Source organism: Histomonas meleagridis (assembly GCF_020186115.1).
Source record: "Histomonas meleagridis strain 2922-C6/04-10x chromosome Unknown contig_20, whole genome shotgun sequence".
Taxonomy (NCBI): domain Eukaryota; phylum Parabasalia; order Tritrichomonadida; family Dientamoebidae; genus Histomonas; species Histomonas meleagridis.
The window spans coordinates 597,690-612,149 of record NW_027150805.1 but is presented as its reverse complement, the minus strand read 5'-3'; the positions used below and the strand labels follow the sequence as shown (position 1 = coordinate 612,149).

General features: G+C 29.8%; 6 protein-coding genes across 6 annotated transcripts; 2 read left to right on the top strand and 4 right to left on the bottom strand.

Moving 5' to 3' along the window:
• Window positions 1-304: 304 nt before the first annotated feature.
• GO595_002765 (Protein transport protein SEC24) lies at window positions 305-2,173 on the bottom strand (the record flags this gene model as incomplete). The annotated part of the gene is made up of 1 exon (XM_067915710.1): window positions 305-2,173. The coding sequence occupies one exon, from the start codon at window positions 2,171-2,173 to the stop codon at window positions 305-307; it is 1,869 nt and encodes a 622-aa protein (XP_067776566.1).
• Window positions 2,174-4,926: 2,753 nt separating this feature from the next.
• On the bottom strand, window positions 4,927-5,430 carry GO595_002764 (bud site selection protein 31; the record flags this gene model as incomplete). Its single annotated transcript, XM_067915709.1, has 1 exon — window positions 4,927-5,430. The coding sequence occupies one exon, from the start codon at window positions 5,428-5,430 to the stop codon at window positions 4,927-4,929; it is 504 nt and encodes a 167-aa protein (XP_067776565.1).
• A 245-nt stretch (window positions 5,431-5,675) lies between these two features.
• On the bottom strand, window positions 5,676-6,284 carry GO595_002763 (septum formation protein Maf; the record flags this gene model as incomplete). Its single annotated transcript, XM_067915708.1, has 1 exon — window positions 5,676-6,284. One exon carries the CDS (start codon window positions 6,282-6,284, stop codon window positions 5,676-5,678), a length of 609 nt encoding a protein of 202 aa, XP_067776564.1.
• Window positions 6,285-8,762: 2,478 nt separating this feature from the next.
• GO595_002762 (uncharacterized protein) lies at window positions 8,763-9,476 on the bottom strand (the record flags this gene model as incomplete). Its single annotated transcript, XM_067915707.1, has 1 exon — window positions 8,763-9,476. One exon carries the CDS (start codon window positions 9,474-9,476, stop codon window positions 8,763-8,765), a length of 714 nt encoding a protein of 237 aa, XP_067776563.1.
• Window positions 9,477-10,007: 531 nt separating this feature from the next.
• GO595_002761 (ribosomal protein L14) lies at window positions 10,008-10,400 on the top strand (the record flags this gene model as incomplete). Its single annotated transcript, XM_067915706.1, has 1 exon — window positions 10,008-10,400. One exon carries the CDS (start codon window positions 10,008-10,010, stop codon window positions 10,398-10,400), a length of 393 nt encoding a protein of 130 aa, XP_067776562.1.
• A 964-nt stretch (window positions 10,401-11,364) lies between these two features.
• On the top strand, window positions 11,365-14,112 carry GO595_002760 (leucine-rich repeat domain-containing protein; the record flags this gene model as incomplete). The annotated part of the gene is made up of 1 exon (XM_067915705.1): window positions 11,365-14,112. One exon carries the CDS (start codon window positions 11,365-11,367, stop codon window positions 14,110-14,112), a length of 2,748 nt encoding a protein of 915 aa, XP_067776561.1.
• Between the last annotated feature and the right edge of the window lie 348 nt (window positions 14,113-14,460).

Here is a 14,460-nt window from a genome sequence, read left to right as displayed (position 1 = left end):
TTAACTCAACGCCTCAAAAAAATCGAAAAAGGAAATCAATAAAAAATTGCAATCATTTTAAATTATTCTCTTTTTTAAAAAAATAGATAAAACATTTGGGAAATTTAATTGTATATTTTTTTAAATAATTTTGGTTGGCAGACTTCCTCTGCTGACAGTTTTTTCTGGTCCCTTTATATTCAAATCTTTAGAAGTTTGTACATTAATAAATATGTAATTTAAAGAATATATCAAAGAAATTACACTTTAAAGTTAACTATAAATTATTTATAGTTGAAAGTGAATATTTATTTATATCCTTTTTCTAGTACTGTTCTCTTGGTAATGTGATTCTGTGTAACTGTATTAGCCACTGCTGATACGACGGAAGTGTCGTACTTGCCCTTTCCACCAATCTGTCGTACAGCACAAGTAAATTCGATGTCGATTCCTTAAATATCCGAACATTTCCTCTCATTAATGACCTGAATCGACTTAACACTTCGTCGCCATCTTCCAATACTTGATTCACCAAATCTGGATTTTGGACGCCGAAAACCTTTTTACAGATTTCTTTGTCGATCTTGCTTCCAACCCATAGATAGCTATTGAATCCATCGTAAAGAATTACGAATCGATCATTTGTCAGTTCGCCTTCGTTAAGCGATAATATTTGTATATCTCCTTCACCCTTAAGGTAGGACGTAATCTCCATAACTTGTGGAAAGCCAATTTCTAAAAGTTTTTCAGGTCGCATTAAATTTAATGATCCTAATTCATAACCACGATCATCATATGAAATTGACCGGGAAAAGGCTGTGGATTTAAGAAGCCCCAAGACATGATATGGTAATAATTTAAGGGAATCGGGCATGACAAAATTTGAAAATCGATTTGGACTACGAGATATATGATATCTATATGAAAAGAAGATCGGCTTTAAAAATCCTAAGGCCAGATCTTTCATCTGTTCCATTGATGAATTTTGATGATAAAATAAATCAAGTAAAGAACATGTAATATATTTAAAAATTGATGGCTCATATGAGCTATTTATAACCAAAGAAAGATCATCGGATACTGGTATAGTACGTGAATAAACCCGCATATGAAAGGTTCCATCAATCCCATAGTATTTAACGGTCGCTTGTATCGTTAACGGTTTTTTCAATACTTCGGGAAGCAAAAGTGGGAAAACAAGAGATTGCGGTGACGTTGCTTGGAAAGAAGAAGGATGGTGTTGATATAGACCAAGCGATGGCAAGATTTTTGCATCATCAGATGCCCGTAATTCACAAATAGTTTGATTGAAATGAAGAAAATTGGTTAAACAATTAACAAGTTCATATTCTTGATTAGCATTCATATAAAATAGCCTACCACCTGTAATGGAGCACATTTTATTAAGAGAAGTACAATCAACATCTCGACTAATTTTTTTGAATACAAATGTATCAATACTAGCACTTTGAACTTGAAGTTTTTTGGTAATTTGTTGAAGCCTCTCATTAAAGTTAGACCCTCGTAATGCACTAGATTCTGTTTCAGCACCAATTCTAGAAAATGATGATGGAGAAGATGTAAGAAAAAGAAAAATATGACCAAAAGAACCAACAACATTAGATAGCATATCAAGGGCAGCAATTATATCCGGGTTTTTCCATTTATGTGTAAATGAAATTAAAGGATTTAATGATTCTGGTTTTGTTTTAAGAAATGCATTTGGTGGTAAAACTGTTCCTTCAAGGTCAGGAGATATACCAATTTTGCCACCTGGAAGTAAATAACATAACTCTGTAGTAATTGTAACAAAAGCCATATTTATTGCATTTGGAGGAAGTGAATTTAATATGGTGTCAAGAATGGAAGTAAAATATCCACCATCTTGAGGAACAAATGAGGTATCAATTAAAAAAATAGATTTTGGTACATTATTTGATTGTATTTTCCATTCTGCATCTGATGGAATTTGAAAGTTAATACTTGGAATTGGTGACCCACAAAAAGGACATTTATTTGGTGATTCTGGGATCGGATATCCATTACATTTTGTACATTTAGGTAATTCACAATCATAAACTGTTAAATTTTCTGGAATAGGATCAAAAATTATACCAATTGGAATTTGGACTTTATCTCTTCTTTCCTTTGTCCTCGGGAGATGTGATGTAGTTAATCGAATTGGGTTTTCCATGTCCAATTGGAGAACGTTAAACAAGTTCCTTGAGAACGTTAAAATCTGAATTTAAAACGTATTTTCTTAAAAATATGTTCTTCTTTCTCCTTTCTCTATCTGGATCAATTCCAGATAACATGCCTATTTTAAAAACAGAATGCGAGGATGGAGAATATTTTGATACATATGGATATGAATGTCTTAGTTGTGAATCAAATCCAAATATATTCTATTGTCATACACAGCCATATGTTTCATATAATGGAACAGACTTTATAGAAACAAATGAATGTTTGGCTCCAAATCATATAATTTATGATTTATGTATTTCAGACGAAACTTATAATGCTGCTATTCAAAGTATCAATTCAATAAGTTCTGTACGATTTACTATAACTGATGATGCTTGTTCTATGACAATAGGTACCAACGAAATGACAGAAGAATTTTGTCGAACAGCATATGATCTTTTAATTGCTTACTTTTCAACTGTTTCTGTTTTACCATATCCAAGGTCTATCCAATTTATTTCTAATCTTGTTAGTCAATTTGGTTATTCTAGAAATGAATTTCCTTACAATTTGTTAACAGATATTCCACAATTTGGAAGTAATCTTAATCGACATCAATACCAAAATTGGCCACAAGATGGTCCTTTTATTGATTACCCTGTCAACTTTGATCTTACATATGTTTTATCAGAAGAAATAATTCTATCACATTTTGAATTTGCAGAAGTTACTCAATTTTATCTAGCAACATATACATGGGACGGAGTTTTTAAAGGCTTCCAACCACTTACTTTCCAGTTAAACAAATGTTCTCAAAAGAATAATATTGGTCAGTTATGGCGTCAATTTGGATCTGATTATTCATGTGAATGCTTTTTTGATCTCACAAGACTTAAAGATTCCGAGCCTACTGATTTTTATGAACCTTTTTTTGAAGATGGAGTTGATTCAAATGGATATATAATCATTCGTCCAATACCCGTTTTAATTAATTGGTATTACTATGACGCACAACGTGATACCCATAGTGTTCGCCGTTTTTCAATAATGAATAATAATACAAATTCAATCCAAATTCTTAATAGAACTAACATAACATTTGTCATTCAAAATGAAGACCAATCCCGTATTAACCCGCCTATTATCTCTCTCGAAAGGCGAGAAATTCCAAAATCCGACTTAACGTACAAAACCGCCGAGATTTCATCGAATCAAAACTCGAATCAACATCCATTTTTCCAATTTTTTGTTCATTATTCCATGAACATGGAAACCTTCCAACAAGTCTTTTTAATTCTTGTTATTATTTTAGCTGTTTTTGCCTTGATTATTGCTATTATTCGAATTATTGTTAATGTCATGACTGAGGGACGTTTTAATATGTTATCGAATAATTTCCTTGAAATTGTTTATTCATTTTTAGACACGATTGCATTATTCTTTTTCATTACATCATTTGGCTTTTCTCTTTTTGTTTTTATTTTTTATAAATTCCAAAAATTCGTTTTTTGGTGTTTACCTGATTCGGATATTTTAGAATTTACAATTTTGAGAAACTTTTTATATTGTGCGTTAGCATTTGAAGGCGCTGCTTCATTAATAAAAATGTTTTTTGTTCAACCTATGAACCATTTCTTTTTAATGGATTGGGAATCGCCATCGAGCGAAGGTGTTCCTGTATCAGCGTGGCGAAGAATTAATGTTGCGAATGAGTTAAATCGAATATTTACGATACGTTCATATAGTGTACCATTCACATTAATAGTAATAACATTTTGCCTTGAAGGATTAGATTTGGAATTTCTTTCAATTCCTATACCTACAACTGATTTAATTGACGTTGGATCAAGTTATTGGATGTTACGTTATGCTATCTCGACTATCTTTTGGCTCGGAATGATTATCGTTCAATACATTTGGACACATATTTTCTATCGGCGTTTTTGGGGTAACCCATTTTACAATTTTTTGGATTTATGCACTACGTCTAATATTTCATTATTTATTACGACTTCAACTGCACATGGGTTTTACTTGCATGGTAGATCAGTTAATAGTCATACTGATGTCGAAATGAAAAAATTATCACAAAATCTTTCCGAAGAACATGAAGGACTTGTAGGCCTTAGAGGGTTACTAGCTGGATCTAAGGAACAAGTTTTCGAGTGTTATTTCGCTAATGACTTTTATCAACAATATCAACAAATTTCACAAGTCTTACAAAAGAGTCAAAAAACATTTCCTTTAAAGGTTTCGTTAAAAGAACTTTCAAGTCAAACATTAGAAAGTTATGACGAAATTAACAAATTTTTACAAAAAACATTTGATGGCTCATCAACCGAAAACAAATATATTGTATTACAACCCGGATTTTTACAAGTTGTGTTTAATGCGCCGCCTACAGTATTAAATGAGACAGTTTTAAAGCCTGTTAAAGATGACAATTATAAGAAAACACTTTTAGGCGGTGTTGAGTTTTCATTAATAATTTTTTATATGTTATTATTTTGTGTGATTGATATACATTTAGAGTCAACATGTATAGCTGCTTTCATAGTCTTTATAATAGACTTCTTGTTAGTGAGAATATTTAGAAAGATTTGTAGAGCAAGATTAGCAAGGGAATCTTTGCTCGACACAAGATTTTTGCTGTCATAAATACAGCCGATAGAAAATTCAATGATCAAAAAATCGTTTTTACCAGAAAAACGCTATCGTACTATAGAAATTCAGAATATATCAGTAAACATATGTTTTATATCATTTTGTTGTTTGGGGTTCTTTTGTTTCTTCTTCTTCTTCATCGGAATATTCAGATGAATCTAAATAATCACCAGAACAACAGCCTGGACACCCGCAATTATGACACTTGAGATCTCGATTACTACGTTGGTTTCGTGGAACACGACAAATACAAACACCACCTTGATCAGTGTTTCGTGAAATACAGGAGACACAACATAATCTGTCATAACCTGGTTTACGCCATTGATTAATTAGTTCTCGATCTGCATAGCCTTGATTAAGAATCCATTCATAAAGTTCATTGGACATAGTTTGCTTCTTCCAACGCATTTCATAAATTGGTCTTGATCGTTTCCAATTAAGACGCATGACTGCCCATATTTGTTCTTGAGTTGAAGCAGCAGTATCTTCTGAATTTTCAGCGTTACGCATTTGTTCATTTAATTCCATTACCATATCTTTGACTTCATCCCAACCTTGTGGTGGTGCTAATTCTCTTCTTCTTCTTATCCGGCTCATTGGCACTTTTTGGATATTTAACGTCTTTTTCACACGCTTCAGTACTGAAGCAAAACTAAGAATTTATGAATTCTCAAAAAAAACTCAGGTTACTCCAAGTCCTTAAAAATCTTTCTGTTATTTTTAATATTTAAATTTTGAATATTTCATTTTACTTTCAAAATTTCAAATTATTTCATCAAATTAAAATACCGATTGTAGAACAACGAAGCCAAATAAAAAGAAGTTACCAATTTAAATCAGTTTTATTGCTTTAAAAGCTTTGCTATTTGAACACATATCTCGTGAATTGGGAGCCCAACTACATTGGAATAATCACCATCAATCTTTTTGATTAGAGAGACAGCGCCTGATTGAATTCCATATCCACCAGCTTTGTCAAGTGGATCATCTGAATCTGCGTATGCACGAATAACTTCCTCAGGAAGGTCGTCAAAGAAAACTTGCGTTTCAACAGAAAAAGAAACAGATTTGTTCAACTTTGGCATAAGAATAAATACTCCTGTTTCAACAGAATGAGATCGTCCACTTAGCTTGGAAATCATTTCATATGCCTTTTCATGTGTACCTGGCTTTCCCAAAATTTGGTTATCAATAAAAACAATTGTATCCGCAGTTATGATCATATCTGCATCTGTAACACGTGTTGCTATTTCTTCACATTTTTTCCTTGATTGAACTCGAACGAATTCACTTGGATTTGGAAATTGTGAAGGATTTATCGTGGATTCATCGAAATTTGAAGGAACAACTTCAAAATTAAGTATAGGTGATAAAAGTTCTTTACGGCGAGGACTTTGAGAACCAAGAATAATTTTCATCTTGTCTAATTGTTCGCGATATGGAGCAAGCATTCCAGAAAAAAATGGTCGAATATTTGTAAACTATTCAAAGTCAAAATTTATCATTCAACAGCTTCTTTAATCATTCTTCTATTCTCAGACTATAAGTCTTAAATAGTGAAAAGTTTTTTATTGTCAATTTATTTGGGAAATGTTAATATGTTTGTATATATGTTATTTTGTTCATTAATAAAATTTTTAGAAAATGATTCTTAAAATTGAAGTATTATTTTGCAAAAGGAAATAAATTAACTAATATAATAAAAATGTTAAAAAATCAAAACTAATAAAAATAAAAAATTCATGTAAAAATGTATTTAATATAAAACATTTTTATCTTATTTAGTTTCCTCAATTAACTTTTTCCTTTGTTTTTATCTATTAAAAACAAAATAGAAAAAAATAATGTTTGTAGTGATCCTCTTAAAAACAATCATATCTGGTGATTGTGCATCTCTTCTTCGAGATGATTTAGAAGCAAAAACATACGGTAAATTACCACTTAATTATTTTATTAATTTTTATTCTCCTGTTGGATATTATGGAGATAAAAACCCGCTCAACCTTCAAATGCCTCTATTTATGTTTCTTTCAGGTGTCAATCGAATAAAATATAACAATGGAGATTATAATCCTATTCCTTCAGAATCTTATGTTGCAGGAAAACATCAAGATTTTGAAGAAGCATGTCCGATGTATGTAAATAAAAAAATTGAAACATGTTGTATGTATAAAGATCCAGACTCATATAAAATATCACTATTTGAAATGACTCAGATTTCAGGGCATTATAATAACTACAAATTTAAGATTTACCCAAGATGTTATAACTTAATTCGTTATATTCCTTGTGCTATTTGTCATCCTCAAATAAAAGATATTTCTTTTATCGTAAATCATGAAAATAAAAGTTTACCTCCAATAAGATCAATTTCTTTGTGTGGTTCATTTGCAGAAAAGATTTATAGGGAATGCAAAAATGCTTATTATATGGATTATCGAATCGTACCTAAAGGATTTAGCCTCAAAGACTTTAAGAAACTTGTAAATTCACCAGAAAAAGAAGATCCTGATAAAAATTGCATTTCTTTCAATACATTCAGCAGCGCACCATTTGGACTTACTCTTAACATGTTATTAATTGTACTTGGTGTACTTTTTTCAACGATTAATTTGTTTTAAAAAAATAAATAAAAATGAATTAAAAGTGATTTTTTTAAATGAGATTGAACATGTTCGAAATATTTTTTGATGAACTTTTCTTTGTGAACTTTATTTTATATTTGAAATGGATTGTATACAAAAAGTGGGGATTGGCGCTAACTTCAGAGCACCCAAAAATCGTTAACAGTTATTTTGTATTGGCGCCCGCCAAGTCAAAATCTCAATCAAATCACCTTTTTTAAGAAACTAGATGAGCGCTGAAGATAATGATGTATATTCTTCACCCTTAATTGACCGTAATAATATTTCAGAAATAGACACATTTACATCCATCAAATTGGCTGATATGAAAACACCAGATGATTTTGATTCATGGACTTCATGTAAGAAACAAGCATGGATGCAAATAGAATCAAATCCAAATGGATTTTTCTACCGTCATGTTTTACCTGGAGAAGAAAGGAAATTAGGGCATTGGACAGAAGATGAAAAACAATTATTCATTGAAGCATTAAAAGCACATCCACCAACATCTGGGCATTGGGGGTTGTTTTCCAGATATATCCCAGGAAGAGTTGGATATCAATGTAATGCTTTTTATAAAAAACTAATTACAGATGGAGAAATTCAGGAAACGGATGAAGGGATTGAAGTTGTTGCAAATCCAGAAGATCCAAATAAAGCAGATAATATTTATGTTTCAAGTGAAATAAGTCCAAGAAAAAGGAATACAAATCAAATTTCTTTTAAAGGGAATGATTTTGCTTTCCAATATACTCCAATTGAAACAGATCCATATTTGGCTTTACCCGCATTGCCAAAAGAAAGTTTTCATAGAACTGTTAGTGAAGCACTCATGAACTCTGAGAACAAAAGAAATTTTTATAATTGTTCTGATCAATTTTTTAAAAGAATTCAAGTGAAATAAATTTTAATATTAATGCTTTTTACTTTTAAAATATATACAATGAACTTTAAAAAAAAAAAAGTATAAATAAATATTCTATTTTCAGAATATGATTTTGATTTATTATTTTTACTAAACTCCACTTTATGAAGTTTTACCAAGTTTTGTGATGGAATTCCATCAAATAATTTTAATTTAAAAGAAATCATAACTATAAATTTTATAAAGCGGAATGATATAAATTCTCATTATTCATTTTTAATACACGATTCGCGGTGCTTCATATGCAAAAAATTTTAATCTTCTAATTTTAAATTTAGTGATATCTAAGTAAAGAAAAATAATAAGTAAATAATTTTTAATGGGTTATCAAAAGAATCAATTAAATAAAAGGATAATCCAGCTTTTTATTAGAAAGCTTAACGCTTCCAACCTGATCTCTTCCCTTTAGAAAGTATTTTCTTCATTGGATTCTTATTTTTCCCTGATACCTTGGATTTAAATTTACCCCAAAGTGATTTCTTTGCTGTTTTTGGTGAAGAAGGATTTTGCTTTTTGTTTTTATTTTTATTTTTCTTTTCTTTTTTCATTTGTTTCTTAAGGAGTTTATCTTCTTCTTCATTATTTATCTTATTTGGATTTTGAGATTTTAATTCATCTTCAAATTCTTTTTCATTATCAAATTTTTTAGGAGTTCTATTTTGAAATCTTTCTTCTTCATCCTCTCTTTCATCATAAAGTTTTCTTGGATATCTGTGTTGATACATATCATCGTCTTCATCTTCATCATCAATATACTTTCTTGAATATTTAGATTGATATCTTTCTTCTTCATCATCTCCTTTATCGTTAAATCTCTTTGAATATCTAGATCTAAATCGTTCTTCATCTTCATCATCATCCATTTTATCTTCATTATAATATCTATAATTATTATTAATATCTTCATCTTCGAAATCACCATCTTCAAAATCTTCTGAATTATGTTGAATCCATGATTCTATTGGGGGAATTTTTGCATTACTTATTTTATCAATTTTTTGATTGAACTTTGATACCTTGTTTAATGCTGACTTAACACCAGGTATTTCGATGCTTTTAGCAAAAGAAAGTGTTAAAAGAAAGAGATACATTTATAAAAGTGATGAAAAAAACATTAGTAACTGAATATATTCTTTAATTTAAAAACTGTTAAAAAGGATTTTTTAAAAGGATTTAAAAAGGTACTTTCGTTATTCGATTCATTTTCTTATTAAAAATTAATCTTAGAGTTTGTGACATAAGACTTTATCCTCAAATTTAAAAGGGATTTACCATAAAAGTTTTTTAAAACAAAAATATTAATTCAGCATTAGAACTAAATCTCCAATAAAGATTATGACATATTAAATTTTGAAGTTATTTTAAATTTGTTGTTTTAACATTTTTTTTAAAAAATGGTTCTATGGGGGGTCACAATCCTATTCGAAAAAAATTTTTAAAACTTTCTATGACAATTTAAAAATGTTATGTAAATGCACTTATGTTTAATTTAATGGAAGTAATCCCAATTGGTTATATTATTATAATTTATGTAAATTTGCAAATTGGAGGATAAACGACCGTTTAAATGACACTTTCCTTAACATAAACCGTTATAACCGTTTGGCCTGGCCTTTCGATAAATGCCTTACACACAGTTCGTTGAATTCGGTCGCGTTGCACTTGTTTCCTACGGTCCACTCGCTGACAAGCTTGCCGTTATTGTTGATATCGTTGATGACAAACGTGTTATGATTGATGTTATTGGAACTAACGAACCACGTCAAATGATCCCAATCAAGCGCCTTAAACTCACAGACATTGTTGTCAAGATTGAGCGCGCTGCTAAGAAAGAAGTAGTTGCTGCTGCTGTTAAGGATGCTGATGCAGTTGCAAAATTTGAAGAAACAAAATGGGGAAAGAACCTCAAGGCTGCAGCAGCAAAGAGCCAAATGAACGATTTCCAACGCTTCAAGCATGCAAAACTTGCTGCTAAACGTGCACAACTTGTTAAGGAGCAACTTGCAAAGAATTAAATACCAAATAGCTTACTTCTTTTTTTTCTTACATCAGGGGATTCGTGGTCTTTTTTATTTTTTTTATTTTGAATTTGGTTTTATAAGATAAATTTATCTTTCAAAGATATGGTAATTAAAATAAATATGAAATAAAGCCAGCCAAAAAATTAAAACGATTGAAACTAAAAATCATATTAACAAAGCGATTAGCTCTTTTCTGGATCATCAGGTTATATTTTTGATTGTTAAATTTTTTCAAATACTTTGGGTAACTCACTAGTTCCTGCAAACCTTGCTTTCGCTTGAATTCATCCTTAGGGTTAAACTGAATTGTCAGAGGAGTGATGAAATTAGAAGAATATTTTAAATGAATTATAATCGTTTTCTTATTCAACATAACGGATTTTAAACGGTTCTATATAAACGTTCTTTACCCACAATTCAAAACTCCTAACAAAAAAAAATAAATATCTTGGCGAATACTGGCAGATGTGTCTAGACGCAAAGGTTAAAAATGCTGCATTCGTGAGAGTGTTCTATATTATATTTTTTTAAACCGAATATTGTCAGAGAATGAGAAACAGACATTGCAGACTGCAAATTCGCCCACAATTGAATATCAATTTGTCCAATCCATTGTATAAAAATAAGGTTGAAGAAAACAAGACGAAATATGTTTAGATAAAACAATGAATAAACTTAAAATTATATTTAGAAAAATTAATTAATATGTTGTAGAAGGAGAATTTGTGTATAAAAAATTATGTGTATTTTATAATATAAAGTTTTGTCAATAATATCATTATGACATATTGAAAATCTATATTAACCTAATATTCGACAAATTGAACAATTTGATTTCTTCATTTGTCACTTTTATAACTGGTTGGACAAAGTGAGGTATTACGGTTATTTACTTCAAACAATCGCCATTTTGAAAAGTTTACAAAGAACAACTGTAGATTGTCAAATTATTTTTTTGATGAATCATCTCATTAAAGGATTAATTCTTCTCTTTTTTTCAGTACTTTTATCACATACATTACAGACTTTTGATAATGCAACAAAAACACTTACTATATCTAATCCATCAGAATTTACAAATAAATATCAGAATGTTTCAGAAACTGTCGTAATTGCTGACAGCATAAAAGAAATCCCAGATGCAGCATTCTATGATTGGACTGAGTTGATTTCTGTTAAAATTGGAAATTCTGTTGTTTCGATTGGTTCAAAAGCATTTGATTCGTGTTATAACATTGAAAATATTACTTTTGGAAATAGTATCTCAACCATTGGTGATTATGCATTTCATTTAGCAAAAATAAGCAAAATTGTATTTCCAAATTCTGTCACTACAATCGGTAGTTATTCATTTTATCGATGCACCAGGATAGAGACAATCACTTTTAATGACAAACTCACATCAATTGGTGATTATGCATTTAATTTATGCTTAAGTTTAATCAGTGTTACAATACCAAATTCAGTAACAACAATTGGAAAAAATTCATTCCAATCATGCCGAAGTCTAAAAACAGTCATAATTGGGGAAAGTGTTCAAACAATTGATGATTTTGCATTTAGATTTTGTTTGATAAGTAATATAACAATACCAAAATCTGTAACATCGATTGGAATTGGCGCATTTTCATCGAATGAAAACCTTAAATTTATCGATGTATCCCCCGAAAACACAAAATATTCCAACAATGCGAATGATGGAATTCTTTATAACAAAGACATCACAACAATTGTTTCATATCCGCCTATGAAATCACTTGAAACATTTGAAATTCCTAATACAGTCACAACAATTTTAGATTATTCATTTTATGAATGTAACTTATTAACAGAAATAACAATTCCTAATTCAGTTAAAACAATTGGAAACAGTTCATTTGAATCATGTTCCAAATTAAATGAAATTAAATTTGGTGAAAATGTTGAAACAATTGGTGTTCGTGGATTTAAATTATGTGCAAGTTTAGCAAATGTCATAATACCAAATTCGGTAACATTAATTGATGAATATTGCTTCCAAGAATGCACAAATTTATTATCAGTTACATTAAGTGATAAAATAAACAAAATCTCAATTTACACATTTCAATTATGTTCTCAACTTACTCAAATTATTATTCCGAACTTAGTTATATCAATAGGTGATTATGCATTTCATTCTTGTAATAACTTAAAGGAAGTAACAATTGGAGAAAATGTTACAACAATTGGAAAATATGCATTTTATGAATGTTTACCATTAACAAATGTCATCATTCCAAACTCAGTACAAGTCATTGATGTTTATGCATTTAATTTATGTTCTTCACTAGAAACAATTACAATTGGAGAAAATGTTAAAACAATTGATGAGTCCGCATTTAGTAAATGTACATCATTAAAAGAGATAACAATTCCAAGTTCTGTTGAAACAATTGGCGCTTCAGTTTTTTATTTATGCACAAATCTTACATCCATTAAAGTATCCGAAAATAACAATAAATATTCGAATAATAAAAATGATGGAATACTTTATAATAAAGAAATAACAAAATTAATTTGTTTCCCAATTTCAAACAAAAACCAAAAATTCCAAATTCCAAATTCAATTGTTACAATTGATATTTATTCATTTGCTGAATGTTCGAATTTGGAACAAATTACTTTTGGTAATAAAGTTAAAGTAATTGATGATTATTCTTTTACTTCTTGTACATTATTATCTAACGTAGTAATACCAAATTCAGTTACAACTATTGGCGAAAACGCGTTTTCTTCATGTTCCAATTTAATTCAAATCACTATTGGCGAGAATGTGAAAACAATTAAAAAATTCGCATTTTCTTTGGCAGGACTTAAAAGTATTACAATTCCTAACTCAGTTACATCGATTGGAATATTTATCTTTTATGAATGTCCTTCTTTAGAGAAAGTTATTATTGGAGATAATGTTCGAACAATTGAAGATTTTTCATTTTATTCATGTCAATCATTAAAAGAAGTTAACACACCGAAATCAGTTACATCTATAGGTACATCAGCGTTTTCTTTAACTAATTTAACTAAAATTGTCATTGGCGATAAAGTAAAAACAATTTATGATAACGCATTTCAGTCGTGTCATAATTTGACTTCGATTACAATTGGCGAAAATGTCGAAACAATCGAAATAAACGCTTTTTCATATTGCAGATCATTAACAGATATTACAATACCAAATTCAGTGAAAGTTTTAGGAAAGAATTTGTTTTACGCATGTTCGAACTTAATCAGCGCAACAATTGGATCAAATATCACAACAATTAACAACTGTATGTTCTACAAATGCAATAATTTGTACTCAGTAACAATTGGTAAAAATGTTAAAACAATTAAAAGCGATGCATTTTCTTATTGTAACAAATTGAACTGCATTTACTTTTATGGTGAATCGCAACCTGCAATCGAAGAAAATGCGTTCAATAACGTAACTTTGGAATACGTAATGACATTTAATTATTACAATGATTCAAAGTTCGGAACTTTCGATGTAATGAAGGAAAACGCGTACGACAAATGCGCAGACATTTGGGAAAAGAAAAATAACAACACCGCTCTGATTGTCGGAATCTGCGTCGGCGCTGTGGTGGTAATTGTCGTCATAGTGGTCGCTGTTGTAATTTACAGGAGAAAGAAGTCGAATCAAAACTCTGTGCTGTCACTCAATACAAATCTGTACACTAATTAAGAAGTGATTTCAGTAAAGGTTGAATAAGTTTGTTCGCATGTTTGATACCATTTTCTGGAGTTTTAAATATTTTTATTGAAACATCAAATGATAAGTATCAGTTTTACTTTAAATGTATTAAAATTTTGCATATAATTATGGCATTAGGATTATTAAAAAAAAAATATATTATAGTAACTTAAGTCGTTTGAATGAAAATGAGTGTACGTTCATGGTAATAAGATCAAACAATAAAGAACGAGAAGTACAACATTTTATTTTATATTAGCTTATAAATTTATACTAAAATTTCATTGTTTTTCTTAATAGTACTATTCTGCAGATGTAGTATTTTGTAGAGATGAAAAA